This window comes from Rhinolophus hipposideros, assembly GCF_964194185.1.
Source record: "Rhinolophus hipposideros genome assembly, chromosome: 11".
NCBI lineage: Eukaryota > Metazoa > Chordata > Mammalia > Chiroptera > Rhinolophidae > Rhinolophus > Rhinolophus hipposideros.
In genome coordinates, this window is record NC_138057.1 from 55,956,166 (window position 1) to 55,969,805 (window position 13,640).

The 13,640-nt window shown below is 33.6% G+C and overlaps 1 protein-coding gene across 3 annotated transcripts in view; it reads left to right on the forward strand.

Annotated features, from left to right (window-relative positions):
* STX17 (syntaxin 17) overlaps positions 1–13,640 on the forward strand; it is a 53,071-nt gene that overhangs the window by 16,408 nt on the left and 23,023 nt on the right. For all 3 annotated transcript variants that reach the window (XM_081067518.1, XM_081067519.1, XM_081067520.1), the window contains exons 3-4: positions 1,018–1,083; positions 12,691–12,916. In XM_081067518.1, the coding sequence (XP_080923644.1) occupies positions 1,018–1,083; positions 12,691–12,916 (292 nt within the window). The remainder of the gene's footprint in view (positions 1–1,017; positions 1,084–12,690; positions 12,917–13,640) is intronic.

Consider the following 13,640-nt stretch of genomic DNA (forward strand, 5'->3'; position numbering starts at 1 on the left):
TTTAATATAGTTCAAGTATTTTTAAGCTTAATAGTTATTGTTGAGTTCTTAGGTGATGTAAAACAATTTAAGAGTCTCAAAAGAGGTGGTTTTTGATTTCTCTGCACTATTCACTACCAACTTTAAAGAATATGCAGAATAGCTCTAATTTTATAATCTATTATGCCTTACATATGTGAATGGGGCATTTTCATGTTTCTGTCCTTTCAAAGTGTTTCTAGGTTTATTTTTTTTATGTGTAGTATACTGAAAATGTGTTTAATGTCATTAATCCACATCTGCTAACATCTTAATTATTTGTATTTTTTATTACAACTAAAAATAATATCTGATGTTTGGTGTTGATATTCTCATTCTGTGTAGTGTAATGCTATACTGTTATCATGTTTTGCTATGGTTCCTATCAGTTGAAACATTTTCCACTATCATACTCATCCAGAGTTTCTTGGATGAAACTTTAAAAGCTAAACATTGCCTTGGTAAAAATTAAAACATATATATATATATATATATATATATATATATATATATATATATATATATTAAATGTTTATTCTCATTTTTACATCCTTTCTATCTATAGTATCAATTTTACTTTTTCTCAAAATCAGACTTTAGTTTCCAATACTTGACACTATCATTGACAGAAATTTAAAATTCTTCATGTATACTAAGAATATCAGCTGAATGCTATTAATCATTATTTTTCACATTCTCAGTCATTTTTTTCCCTCTCCAAAGAGTTTGCGGTATAGGCAAAGTTTATAGTCTCATTTGGTAAACTAAATAGTATCTAGTGATTTTTATTTGTTTTGCCATTTGCCAGAATTACGTAATGTTTTTGAGAATTTCCTACTTGTATGGTCTTTGGACAATTAACTGTCGTTACTAAGTCAATAACTTTTTTAGCTGGTATGTTTAAGTTTTTGTAGGTGAGTGAGGATTTTTGTGGTAACTAGAAATAATCACTTTCGTGATAAAAAAAAAATCAATACCTTTCCCCTCTCTTTTCTGTAGTATCAGAGATGCAGAATGTGGGACAAATTGCACGAAGAGCATATCAATGCAGGACGTACAGTTCAGGTAAAGTTATAATAATGTTTCTCGTAAATCAGCATGAAAAAGAGCCTTAACAAAAGTTTGCTAAAATAAATACCTTTCTAGTTGAATCCTTTTATGCATATTTGTAACTAGTTCCTTAAGGATGCATTTTTAGCAGGAATTACTAAATCAAATGTCATACATATTTTTAAGATTTTGATTCATATTACCAAAATTTCCTATAGAAATGATATATCAACTTACACTCTCACAACCACTGCATCTTCCAAAAACCTTATCCACATTATTATTACCCATTTCTCTAATTTTTGCTAATTAATTATTAAAATAATGTTGCTTTTTTGTTTTAATCTGGATTTTTTCTTTTATTGCTTTGAAGGGTGAAAGATTTTTTTTCATATGCACCTTGGAAATTGCCTGTTCATGGACCTTGCATATATTGTATCATGTTGTTGTCCTTATAATTTGAAGATATTGATCTTCTCTGTAATATTGTTGAATTAATATAGTGTTGTAAATATTCATTGCTAGTTACTGGCTTTTTAATAAATACATTTTAATTATTTTAAATTAATTTTTAAAAATCATATATTTACATAGTTAAAACTCAAAATAAAATTAAGAGGCTGATAGTACCCTACCCTTATCCATCTCTAAATTTTAGTTGGAAGAAACCACTTTTGGCCATTTTTCCTGGTTTTTAGCTCTTTATCCCTGAATACTGTGTAGACTGGTATTCCGTAATCATTCAGGTTTAGGCACTTTCTCTTCACTTCTTGTCACCGTAGCTGGGGATCTAGCTTTCCACTTTGCTATTCCCCATATTTAATTACGTATGTTAAAATTTTTGGTTGAATTAGTAATTAGTGTCTGTTATTTTGATTATATAGATATTGTTGCTTGTTAAAGCAAATAGTGCAATACAGTACAGCCTTTTGTTTTCTTTGAAATTAATTGCCTCTTTTGTTGTTGCCTGGCTTTCTGTATATTGGTAGGTGTTTTTTTTTTGTTTTGTTTTGTTTTTTTACTAAATCTTCCACATCTCTGCTACATGCTATCAATAATATTTTTAATATGCTCAACTACATCACTTCCATTTTTTTATCCTAAAGACTCCTCCTGGAGCCTTCCTTCTCTCAGTTCCAATCTGGACTCATTTTCTAGGCGTGCTGCACAGCTGCTAGTCTGGGGCTTTCTTAGCTGCTCCTCTGTTTCGGGTCCTTGTTTTCCTTGATCTCATGTCTTCCTCATTTTTGGCTTACTCCATTGTTTTGTTGGAGTACCTCTTTCAGGAGTTCTCTAAATAACTTCAAATAATTTTAAAATTACGTGTCTGAAAAGGACCTTTTTCTCCCCTCATGTGATGGCTAATTTCAGTAGGTATGGAATTCTAGTTATAATTCTTTCAATTTTGAAGGTGTTCTAGGCTTTCCCGTTTAGTGTTGCTTTTAAAAATGTTGATATCATCTGATTTCCTGGTCTGTATAGGACCTATTGTTTTTCTCTTGGAAGCTTTCGTGATCCATTTATCCCTGGCGTTCTGAAATTTGATGATTATGTGCTTTGTGTTGGACCCTTTCAGTCTAAAAACTCATGTTCTTTGGTTCTGGGAAATTTTCTTAAATTATTTATTTGATAATTTTTTTCCCTCTGTGTTTTCTCTTTGCTCTTATTTTTTTTCTTTTCTAATCTTTTATTGCAAGGGCCAGCAAATTGTGGCTTACCATCCAAATCTGGCTTGCCATATGCCCCATTTGTTTACATATTGTCTTTGGCTGCTTTCACACTGCCACAGCAGAGTTAAGTGGTTGCAACAGAGACCATATGGCCTGCAAAGCCTAAACTATTTATTCTCCGGCCCTTTGCAGAAAAAGTTTGCTGATTCCTATTGTACTGGATGTTAGGACTCTTGGATTGCATGTTTAAGTTTCTCTTCTGTTTTCTGGGAGATTGCCTCAGCTTTATCTTCAGCTCTTTCTACTGAATTCTTTATTTCTGCTATTATGTTTAATTTCCAAAAGCTTTTGTTTTAATTGTATTTTCTTTTAATAGCATTTTGTCTTTGGATATATTCCAAAGACGATAACTTCTCCTGCTCTTCGAGACACTAAAAAGCTGATGGCTTGTCTCCTGGTGGACTTTACTTAAAGGTGCTTTGGCAGGCTGTCATTTTCCATAGAGGAATCTCCAAATATCAGCATCTGGAGGTTGTTCTACTATTATAGATTAGTTTTCTAAAGAAGAATCCTCATTCTCCTGAGGCAAGTAGGCACTTATTTTTCAGTTACAGAAGCAGGTTTGGTGAAGGCTGCTAGGCTCTCATTGTTCAGTACAGGCTTTTACATAAATCCCTTCTTTTAGCCCCATGCCTGATGCTTCTAAATCTATAGTCTTTTTCTCCAAAAAAATGCATCTCTGGTCCTCTTGCATTTTAAAAAGGTTACTATAGCTGCAGTATACTGAGTAGATTGGGATAGAATGAGATGAATGCAAGAGATTAGGAGAGGTTACAGAAATAGTGAAGATGGAGAAAACAGATTGATTTGAGATCTAGATAGAAATTTGACTTCTCTCTCTCTACACACACACACACACACACACACACACACACACATGTATTTTACTGCTTGCTAACTAGATTATAGGCCTAAGGGTCAGTGAGTATGTCTCTACTATTTGTGTATCCCACAGTACCTGGTGCTCAGCAAGATTCAGTGATTATTGAATGGTACTAAGCACATTAATGTCAACGAGATTATTATGAACGTGTATTTCTTACCATCTTCACTGTTTAATATGTCATTAAGAATCACGATTTTCTTGAAATAATGGTATGGTTAAAGTGTTTGTTTACTGATTTCAAAAAATATATGTATTTACATTATTGACCTCCATCTGGCACAAAAGAGTTATGTGTGCCATTAAAATAGTGCAATTGAAACTGTGGTTAGATGTAGATATTTGCTTTGTTTTATTCATTTCTGCCCTGAATTTTGTGTATAGTTTGTTCTTAGCTAATTTGTGTAAAGATTATTTTTGGACAACTTAATGAACAGTTACAGATTTTCTAGGTTTATCATTATTAGATTAATCTAGTAAGGACTATCTTTTCACTTTCATTATAGTGTCTTTATTAAAAAGGAGTTCTTAATTTAAATGCGCTTAATTTATCAATCTTTTGTGGTTCATGCTTTTGGTGTATTGTTCAAGGAATGCTTTCTGTCCTACGATCAAGAAGTTACTGTCCTGTATTTTCCATTGGATGTTTTAAATGTTTTGCTTTTAACATGTAAGTCTTTCATCCATCTAGAATTGATGGTATGAGATAGATAGAAATAAAATTTCATTTTATTCCATTTGGAAAACCAGTTGTCTCTCACTATTAACTGATTTCTGCAGTGTTCATTCCATATATGCATTGGTCTGCTTCTGATATTTCTATTCCATTCCAATGGTCAATTTGTCTATTTCTCCATCAAGTTCTACACTGTCTTAATTAAGACAATCTTATGATAAGGCTTGATATCTGATAGGAAAATACTTCCACCTTACCCTTCCTTTACACCAGTGTTTTGCCTACACTTGGCTCTTTAGTCTTCCATATAAAGTTTGGAATCTGCTTTTCAAAGGCCATACACAGTCTTATCGGGAATTTGGAAATCGCATTGGATTTATTCATATATTTAGAGAAAACTGACACATTTACAATATCTAATTTTTCTACGTATAAATTTGGAATATTCTTATACTTGTTTATGTCTTTAATATTTGTGTCTATGGTTTCCTGAATATAGATTGTGGTAGATTGTACTTTTTAAAGATAGCCGCAAAATATCTTCCATCCTACATGATCTTCTGTAGTATGACCATCAATACTACTCCTCTCTCAATAGGTGGAATCTGATTCCCCTTCCCTTGAATCTGGGGTGAGACAGAAGTAATGCTATGTGACTTCTGAGGCCAGGTCAGAAAAGGCCAGATAGCTTCCACAGATTCTTTCAGGATGCTTGCTTTGGGGGAATTTGGCCATCATGTGTAATGTCCAAGTATCCAGAGACCCCCATATGGGAGATAGCCATGGCTGAGCTCTTAGGAACTTCCAGTCTTGAGTGCCAGCCACGTGAGAGCCATCTTGGACGTCCAGTGCAGTTGAGCCTTCAGATGACTGTAACTTGAGCTGACGTCTGACTCAACTGCATTACTGAGAACTGCTCAATTGAGGACTTCCTAAATTTCTGATCCATAAAATCATTAGCAAAATCAAATGGTAGTTGTAGGCCCTTAAGTTTCGAAGGAATTTGTTATGCAGCAACAGATGACTGGAATACAGGGCTTACATTTACTTTGTTTATCTATTTCAGCCTATTTCATTAATCTGTTCTTAAGTACTTTACAATTTTAGGGTGGGTGGATGCTATGTGTGTTTGTTTGGGGGAGATGCTAAATGTCTTTTAAATTATGCTTTCTAACTTTTGGTGGTGTATATAGAAATATAATTTTCATGTATACATCTTGTGGCCAACTATCTTTAAACTCTTTTTATTTCTAATAATTGGTCTAAATCCCTTTGGACTTTTTATTTGTAGGTTTATTTGTTTTGGGGTTTTTTTTGAGTAGTAGTTTTCCTCTCTTGTAATAGCACTCATTTTTCCTGATTTCTTTCTTACACTGATTTCTTGTGGTTTGTTTTCTTCAGTTAGGCTCACTAGTTATTAGAAGAAACAGTTATAAATAAGCTAGTTCAAATTTATCTTTTTTAAAAAAAGACCTTATAAATGACTCTAGCTCCCTTTGCAAGAGAATCCTTAATACTAATTACACATATGTTTTTTCTGAAAGTAAGATCTCATTCTGTTGTATCCAGGATTGTTGTAAGGACTGTCACTCATGTGTGCAAAGTCCCCGCACAGCCCTATCTCACAGTAGGTATTCAGCAAATGAGAGGAATTGGTACGAAGCTTGTTGTTTTTTTTTTAAACTTTTATTTGAGTGTGTTTTTCCAGGATTCATCAGCTCCAAGTCAAGTAGTTGTTTCAAGCTAGTTGTGGCGGGTGTAGCTCACAGTGGCCCATGTGAGGATTGAACCTGCAACCTTGTTGTTAAGAGCACTGTGCTCTAACCACTGAGAAAACCGGCCTCCCCCAAGAAGCTTCTTTGGATACTCCCACTTTTAACTGCTCAATCAAACTAAAAACATTTGTTGGCTTTTTGTTAGTTTATTTTAAAACACATGTAATTGCATTAGTTTCTCCCATTTTGGTTAGCTTGTCATACAAAAGTATAACATGTATATTTTTTAAAAGCTCAGTCTTCCCTACCTCCCTCCCCAAATATTTAACACATAGTAATAACGCTGTGTAATAATAGAGGATTCTGAAAAACATCAGAATTTCTCCTTTGTAGGAACTAACCTGGATAGGAATTCACAAAAAGTTAAATAAAATATTTAAATAATAAAGTTTTAGTAAAAGAGGTAATGTACATCAGTGTATGGTTGTCCAATGTACTGTAGAGACCAAAAGTGATATAGTGCCAGCTATCTGCTGGATAAAGGCAGTATTATCCTCATTTTTGGGACAAAAGAAGGCTGAAGAACAGAGAAACTTAGTGTATGTCTACAGCACAAGGCCTTAATAAGTGGTAGTGCAGGAATCCAATCTGGAATTATTTTTAGTAGTAACTCAAGTGGATAGAAAATGGAATATTGCACTTAATACCTATGTAATAGGTCCTCATTAGATATTTGTTGAGTAAATGGATGGAGATATTTTTCTCCTATGATTTTTATTCCTTTCGGTGGTTCAATTAATATTTTTAAAGCTATATATATATTTTTTTAGTAACTTTTGATGTTGAAGTAAGTGTGTGAAGTCATTACAGTGCTATCAGTACTTTATGTAGTAGTTAGGTAATACAAGTAAAGAATAGTCTAGATTTCTTTTAATTAAATAGCTGTAACTCTGGAGCCTTTAATAAATTATATGACGTCTAGATGTATTTACTCTAAGTTGTTTAAATGTTTACCAGTGGACTTGTGCTCTATGTTTGTAAAGAAATCAGATGAATTCAGATAACCAAATGTTTTCTGCTGTACACAGTTTGCTCTCAAAATTACATGTTGTCAAAACACATTAGGAATCCTTAAATCAGTATTTAACAAAGGCAAATATATGCATAGCCACTCTTCTTTTAATCATTAAACACATAATTAGCCATTTTCAGAATTTCAATTAATTCAGAGTAATTACTTTTTACAATTATCAGTATAGACAAGTATGTACTTAAACATATCTTTTAATCTTTTGACAGAAATTTCAGGCTATTTCTGAAAGGGGGGGGAAGCCATAACTAGTTATTCAATTTAGTTAAAAAACTGAAGAGATAGAGAGAAGTCACCTTTATTTTACTGGAAGTTTCACCATAGTTTGCAGTTTACTACTTGCATACTGAAAAGCTTATTAATTACTGAGTTGGCATACTTTCTTCCTTTAAAACTTACTTCATTGATTATAGATCCATTTATCTAACTTGTGGATAGTTCTGAAAGTTTTCAGAACGAGGCTTAATATCTGCTTCTCTAACGTGATTATTAGAAGGGCAGAAACATTGGAACATATACTATGTTCTAGATACTATTCTAGATAATGGGGATATAGCTCTGAGCAAAACAAAAGAACACTTTTGTTCTCATTGAACTTATATTCTGGATTGGTGAGTGGAGAAAGCAGAGACAGATAATTTTTTTAAGTAAACAAATATGTACTATTTAGGTGGTTATAAAAAGTGCCACGAAGTAAAAGTTAGGCAAGTTAAAGGGAACGAAGACTCACAGAAGGTGATGAGTGTTCTTTTATATAGAGAGTGGTAGTGGAAGGTTTCTGTTGACATTTGCGCAGAGACCTGAAGGAAGTTAAGGCATAAGCCTGGGGAATAGACTTCTGTAGGCAGAGGGAAAATCAAGTGCGAAGACTAAGGTGAGAGGAGCTTGGCATATTCAAGGGGTAGTAAGTGTGGCTGCTGTGAGCAAGGAGAGTATAGGGGATGAGGTCGGGGAGTTCAGCGCGGTCTGATGATGAAAGGCCTTTGCAGCATGTGGGAATTTGAAGTTGGTTAGAAAGCTTTTGGAACGTTCTGAGCAGATGACCTGACAGGACTTTTAAAAATGACCTTGACTGTTATGAAAAGGATAGATTCTAAGGGGACAAGGATGGAAGCAAGAATACCAGTTAGGTGGCTGATTAATAATCAGCATACTTGAGTTTACTTTTCAGAAAAATGCAGATACACATATGTACAAATTTGTGTAGAATGTTACAAGTGGAGCCTAATATGTTAGATTTTTACGCACTTTCTTGGTAGCTCTGGTAAATGATTCTGAACTCAACACGCTTGACAGAGGAATAAGGAACTACCACGACCTTAGCGCTGAAGTACCTTTTTGAAAAATTACACAGACACGTCATTCAAACATGTAAAAATGTAACAAAGAACACTTGAGTTATCTACTTTTTAATTAAAAAATAATTTTGTTTTAAGTGAGAAGCAGTAAGAAAGAGAGGGAATGAGGAAAAGAGAGGGGAAGTAAGGATAGTAGACAGAAGTTAAGAAAAAAGATTAGAGAGAAGCAAGGCCAGGTAGAGAATGGAAGAGAAGACAGAAAAGTAGATGTCAAAATGAATGCTGTTAGAAGATAAATTGTTTTAGGTTATTATAAGCTTCAAAGAAATTTAAACTTAAATTCTGCCTTGAAATATTTATGAGCTGATTAATCAGGACTCAGGATCTTTGACCTCTACTCTGACTGGTGTAGGTGCTATAGAACCTTGGGGAGGAAATGAAATCTAAGGCACCAACAATTTCAGGACCCACCATTATTTGAAGTACCTCTAAGAAAGAAAACGTGGTGCCAGTTAAGGATGACGCAAGCGTTTTTTTAGCATCTATTTAAAGACACATTCCAATTTCAGAGATGTTAAAAAAGATACTGTCCTAAAACTGATGAAATACAGTATTTACAAAGCTTCTATCCTTGATTCCACTTCTGTCTTTTCCCAATCTATGCTTTCTATTTAGTATGTTCTGTTTTCCCAATATTCTTCTTCAGGGACAGCTCAGCTCTCACCTCCTTCATGAAGCCTGTCTAGATTCTTACAGTAAGATGTCTTAAGTGTTCTTTGATCGTGGTTCTTAAGCTCCTTTCAATTTTGACTATTTCTCCTTAATAGAGAATCAAAAGCAAAATAGGAGTTAAGTAGTTCTGCCTTCTCTGCTTCATCTGTTAACGTTATGCCATCTGCCCTAAGCAGTAGGCCCAAACCTTCTTTCCTGTTCTTCTTACTCTACATGTATTTTTTAAATCCTTTTTATTGTTCTTAACATTTTTCACCAGCCTCCGCTCATTATGGGCTCTTACTTTACTTACGTGAGTCTCCTCATTTCACACCACTCTTTTGTGTTTATCCTTGTTCACATGCCTTTCTTTCCATTCCTTTTTTTTTTAAACAAGTCTCATAAAATTCTGAACTTATAACACACCTTACACAACTATATTGGATTCTTAAAGTACCACTCTCTTTTCAGATTAACTTTTTTTCATAGTGTCAGAATTTTACTTTTTAGAAACTAGCTTTCTTTTTTAAAAAGATCTTCCTACCGCAATATAATTTCTGATATGGCATCATACAACTCTTTTCTCTAAACTGATTCACATCTGAAAGTATCACTATTTCCAGTGTATCTTTGTATTAAATATTATGAACTTCAAGATAGCACTATTGCTTTCTTTCATGGGTTTCATTCCCACTTTACTGTTTTATGCTTGTATGTGAGAATTAATTCTGAAAAAATCATTCCTTTCATTATTTTCTCCATGTTAAGAAGAAATGTTTCATATACCAAGGATTTACATTATACTTTCCTAGGGAAGAATTCTAGTTGGTTTCTTGATAGTTGGAGATTCCTGTTGTTGGGCCACTGCTTTGTGGATAATAATGTGAAAGCATTCATTCATTTACCAGATTTAATTGAATCAAACTATATATATATATCAGAGATATACAATGAACCACTGACAGTAGTGTTGGTAAAACTTTAGCCATTATTTGTGTTTTTGTTAATCTGGTATCAGATTTTATAGTTCAGTGGGTATTTTCTTTCTCTCCACTAACATTGTTTCCCCTTCATCAATAGCAATGGAGTTCTTAGCTGGACACTGCAATTTGTCTGGGGACATAAACATATTGACAAATTTTATAACAGGGGAAGAATGTGTCACAGGCAGTGCTCATTGGCTGCAGAGACTTTTTAATGGTTTTCCAAGGTAGTGTTGCCTAAAGTATCTCTATGGACTATGGACTATGTGGCAACTATATAACCAAACTATATAACCAAACTATATAACCAAACTTTACATAGTCCATATAGAATATGGACTATGTGGCAACTATATAACCAGACTATGGACTATGTGGCAACTATATAACCAAACTATATAACCAAACTTTTCTGTAGTCCAGAAAGGAATCTCAGAGCCAAGGGATGGTGGTGTGTTGAAAACAATATTGTTTCAGGATTTGTGAAATGGGCTGTAGTCTTCCTTTTGCCATGTTGTTCATCTGGGCTCGTTTCCTTATTGTAAAATCATGAGGATGGATTAGATGCTCACATGGTTCTATGATTTTTACATAATAATACTTGTGTACCACATATTTTTAATCTACAGTCCAGTTGTCCTTAGATTTTCCAGCTCACATTGGAATGGTATGATTGGACATAATGTTAAAGGAAGAGTGGAGTCATCGTAGGTTAGAGGCACAAGTTTTTGATTCACTCAGAAAGTCTTACAAAATGCTTTAGGTGTAGCTAAACTACTTTTTCCTAAGTTAGCTTTAATTTTACTAGAATAAAATGGATAGCTTAGAATGTATTAAGGTACCATACAGATAGGGATTATGTTTATAGTTTAATAGAAAAATTGCTGGACTTGTAAGAACACTTGGATTTGAACCCCAGCTTTGCTGCTAAATAATTAAGTAAATCCTGAACTATTTTTTTGTTTGTTTTGATTTCTCTGTATGTAATAATGTGGCATGTAATAATATGGAACGTAACACCTTCCTCAGAGTAGGCACTTGAGAAATTAAATTAATATTTGTTGTCCTGTCTACTACACAGGATTTACATTAGTATCTATGAAAGTACACTAGAGGAAAAGAATTTAAAATATCATATGAAGCGAGATCTATAATTTTTACATCATCATACTGAGATTATTCTTGCAAGTTAATTCTATTTAATTGTAAAAGAATACTTTTTATGTTTTGCAAAGTATAGAGCATTGAAAAAGATGGAAAGGTTCCCAGTTCATCTTATGAAGCTAACACACCTTAAACCTATTAAAGTGAGTTTAAACCTAGGAACGATAGTATAGACACTTGTACTGTTGACATATGCACATGTGTGCACAGGTATGCACATACATACATTTTCTAAAATTCTGAATACAATATTAGCAAATAGAATGCAACAGTGTATTAAAAGATTATGTATATTGACCAGGAAGGGTTTATCAAAGAAATACAAATATGGCTCTATACCATGAAACCTGCTCATAATTCATTATAGCAACACATTAGAGGAAAAGTTTTGTTTATGCCAATAGATGATTTTAAAAAGAGGGAAACAGCATTTCGAAAAAATCCAACAGCTTCATTCAGAGAGAAAAGCAAGGTAAAAACACTGAGTTATGTAACGTGTAATACTGGTAGGATACTGGCAGTGGGAAAATGGACACTCCTGATTTGGTGGTAGTGTTACAGCCTTTTAGGGAGAAAACTGATAATAACTGTTGAAATAAAAATGCACATTATCATATTATCCTTTGAGTGCTGTCATTTTTGAAAGTCATCCCTGCAAAATATAGTATGATAGTATACTATCTATGAATATATACTATGAATATATACTATCTATGAATCATACTATGCTATGAATATATACTGTTTTAGCATATTAGGATTTATAGTCAAGAACATTTGTTTTATAGTTTGTAATAACTGAAAACTAGAAACAACAGGACTGACTTTTGATCACTGGAGAACTGTTTGAATAAGTTACTATATTACATCCATACTGTGGAATATGGGACAGCCATTGACCAGGAGGGATAGCCATGACGGTACTGTCAAGTTGGGGTGTAGAATGACAAATTATATATTAGTGTGCATAATGTAATCTTTTTTGTCAGTGTTTGCTTGAGCAATGAGAAATCTGGGTTGAGAGAGGTGAAGTGAAGTATGGAAATCATCAAATTTTTCTTGATATTTTTCTTTAGTGTGTGATATATTACGAAGAGCATTATTACCTTTGAAGAGATTATTACCTTTGTACCAATCATTTAATGAATGAAAAATGCTAAATAAATTCCAAATATGAGGATGTGAGTTCTAAAGAAGCTGGATTTAGCCAGAGACATGAAAAATAGAAAAGTATTATGCATGCCTTCTGTTGTACAGAATGCTTGTAATCATTTCCATTCACAGCCATTATCACAAATTACTTCTGAAAATAAAGGTATTTTATACTAAAACATATGGTAGCTTTAATAATGTTTTTTTTTTCTTTTTATAGCAACTCCGCTCCAACATCCGAGAAATGGAGAAGCTTTGTTTGAAAGTCCGAAAAGATGACCTTGGACTTCTGAAGAGAATGATAGATCCTGTTAAAGAAGAAGCATCAGTAGCAGCAGCCGAATTTCTCCAACTCCATCTGGAATCTGTAGAAGAACTTCAGAAACAATTTAATGATGAAGAAACGTTATTACAGCCTTCTCTGACCAGATCTATGACTGTTGGGGGTAATGTACTGTTCTGATTCTTGATCATAGCAATGCAGTTAATGAAAGTTCACCTCCTTGTGTAGATATTGCAGATAATGTGTAAGTCTCCAGGGATTACCTCCTATTCCAGTATGCTGAATTCTTGAACTATGAGTGTGCCTGGAAATGCATAGCATAGAAGTGTGGCAGGATGAAAAATTTGAGGCTATGCTGGCTGGATAAAGTGGAACTTCAGAACTTCACGTATCTGTTTGTCTATATATTGAAAATAAATTTTAAAGTATTTCCTAAGGAGAATGTCTTCCTTGTCTGCAGAGTACTCTTCCCTCATCTCTAGGTATTGTACAAAGGTGGCCTCGTCAGTCATGTGTCTTTCTTAGGCATTCTGATTTTCACAGAGGATGATAGATCTATCTTCCAGCCCAATTTTCTGAATTTAACTGACAGCATAAACAAAAAATCTACATTGGAGGTCATGCCATCAACTTTTATGAAGTGATACTTTTAAGAGACAGCTCAGTCTCTTAACTTCTCATTATATCTCTACCAAGGATGAAATTTATAATTGTTGAGCACATTATCGTAATTTCTTTATAAGGAACCCTGAAAAGAAATTCTTAGTTTGATGCATAGTAGTAGTACTTCAAAGCAATCAGTCTTTTTTTTCTTCTTTAAACTTATGGGTATAGAATGGCAACACTGATAAGGTTTCTCTATTTGAGTTGTTTATAAGAAAGCTTAA